This window comes from Monopterus albus, unplaced genomic scaffold (assembly GCF_001952655.1).
Source record: "Monopterus albus unplaced genomic scaffold, M_albus_1.0 scaffold536.1, whole genome shotgun sequence".
Classification (NCBI taxonomy): domain Eukaryota; kingdom Metazoa; phylum Chordata; class Actinopteri; order Synbranchiformes; family Synbranchidae; genus Monopterus; species Monopterus albus.
In genome coordinates, this window is record NW_018128416.1 from 97,566 (window position 1) to 99,064 (window position 1,499).

A 1,499-nucleotide genomic window follows, 5' to 3' on the forward strand; every position below is an offset into this window, starting at 1 on the left:
ACTGGTGACCTGTCCAGGGTGGACCCTGCCTCTCACCCAATGTCAGCTGGGATTGGCTCCAGCCCCCCACAACCCTATTCAGGAATAAGTGGTATAGATAATGGATGGATGGATAAATAAATGTCTTAGCTTCCTGAATAACACTAAGTAGTAAAGTATTCATATAGAACCAATTGCATACATAAATATAATTTTAATCCTTTTTAAAATACTTTCAACATTTTTAGTCATTCTATCTGGAACATCATATTTTGAGGGCTTCCTACTTCAGGCCAGAGATACACACATTCAGAACATCTCAGCATCAACTGTTGGCACCTTCACCCTGACTGATCCCAGCAGGACACAGCTGCTCATCTGTAATGAGCAACAGGTGTGCATATGCATACAAAGACACATAATATAGCAGTAACGATGAAGAATGGAACACAAAGTATGTGTAGGTGTGTGTGTGTGTGTGTGTCTAGGGGTCAGCAGTGAGCCATACGAGTCGTGCCAGACAGACAGAGGTTGTTGTCATCTGGAACGCCCCTCATGACCCTCCCACAGAGGTTCAGTTTTTGTGAGTTTAATACTTTTTCTAAAGCAACAAGTTGTATAATTCTGCATATAATATACAAATTCCAAATGATGTCTAAATAATAATAGCACAGCTGTACAGTAACTAATAATTTGAAGTTGACTGTTGAAGATATTGTGTGACTGTATATCCCAGACATAATATTCAAAGTTTAGATGTCTGGGTTTACTTTCCAGAGTGACTGTAGTCACCCACTACGATGTATTTTGGGAGAGAGTTCCTGGACCAATCATTTATCAGCATGGTGTTACACCTAACCCACCTCAGTCTACAACTAAACTTCCTCCAGTACAGACAACCACACCCTCAAGTCTGCCTGGACCTGTGAGTGTTACAGCATTTCCCTGGGTGAACACTGAGTAATCAGTAAACCTGAATGTGAAATAAATCAAACATACACTAACAAATCGTCTCTGTAATATCTTTAATGGAAATATTAATAACACCCATGCTTTATATGTAACTGCTGATAGGTTAACCAGTCCCCCATTGCAGCCACCACTTGAGTTCCTGATGGCTAAAAAATGTAATGAGTTTGCACTATTTGTTACTTGCACTAAAATTTAGTTTAGACAAGTCTCATAATGGTCTTGGCCCAAAATACATCAAAGACATGTTTGCTGAGTACAAGCCTGGTAGGTGTCTCAGATCTGCAGGGGCTGGTCAGTTAGTGGTGCCCAGAGTCCAAACTAAACACTCTGAAAGTGGTTTTAGATATGATGCTGCCCCCAGCTGGAACCAGATCCCATTAGAACTTAGATCTGCCCCAACTGGAGCCAATTTTAAAACTAAGATAAAAACGGTTCTTTTTTCTACTGCTTGTAATTAATGCATCATAATTCCACTCGATTTTGTACTTTGTCTGCTTATATCTTTCTTCCATTACTCAATCAAAGGTCAAAGGTCAAAGTGTTTATTT

At 39.8% G+C, this 1,499-nt stretch overlaps 1 protein-coding gene across 5 annotated transcripts in view; it reads left to right on the forward strand.

Moving 5' to 3' along the window:
* frrs1a (ferric-chelate reductase 1a) overlaps positions 1-1,499 on the forward strand; it is a 14,383-nt gene that overhangs the window by 10,865 nt on the left and 2,019 nt on the right. For all 5 annotated transcript variants that reach the window (XM_020588398.1, XM_020588399.1, XM_020588397.1 and 2 more), the window contains 3 exons: positions 228-373; positions 468-562; positions 757-904. In XM_020588398.1, the coding sequence (XP_020444054.1) occupies positions 228-373; positions 468-562; positions 757-904 (389 nt within the window). The remainder of the gene's footprint in view (positions 1-227; positions 374-467; positions 563-756; positions 905-1,499) is intronic.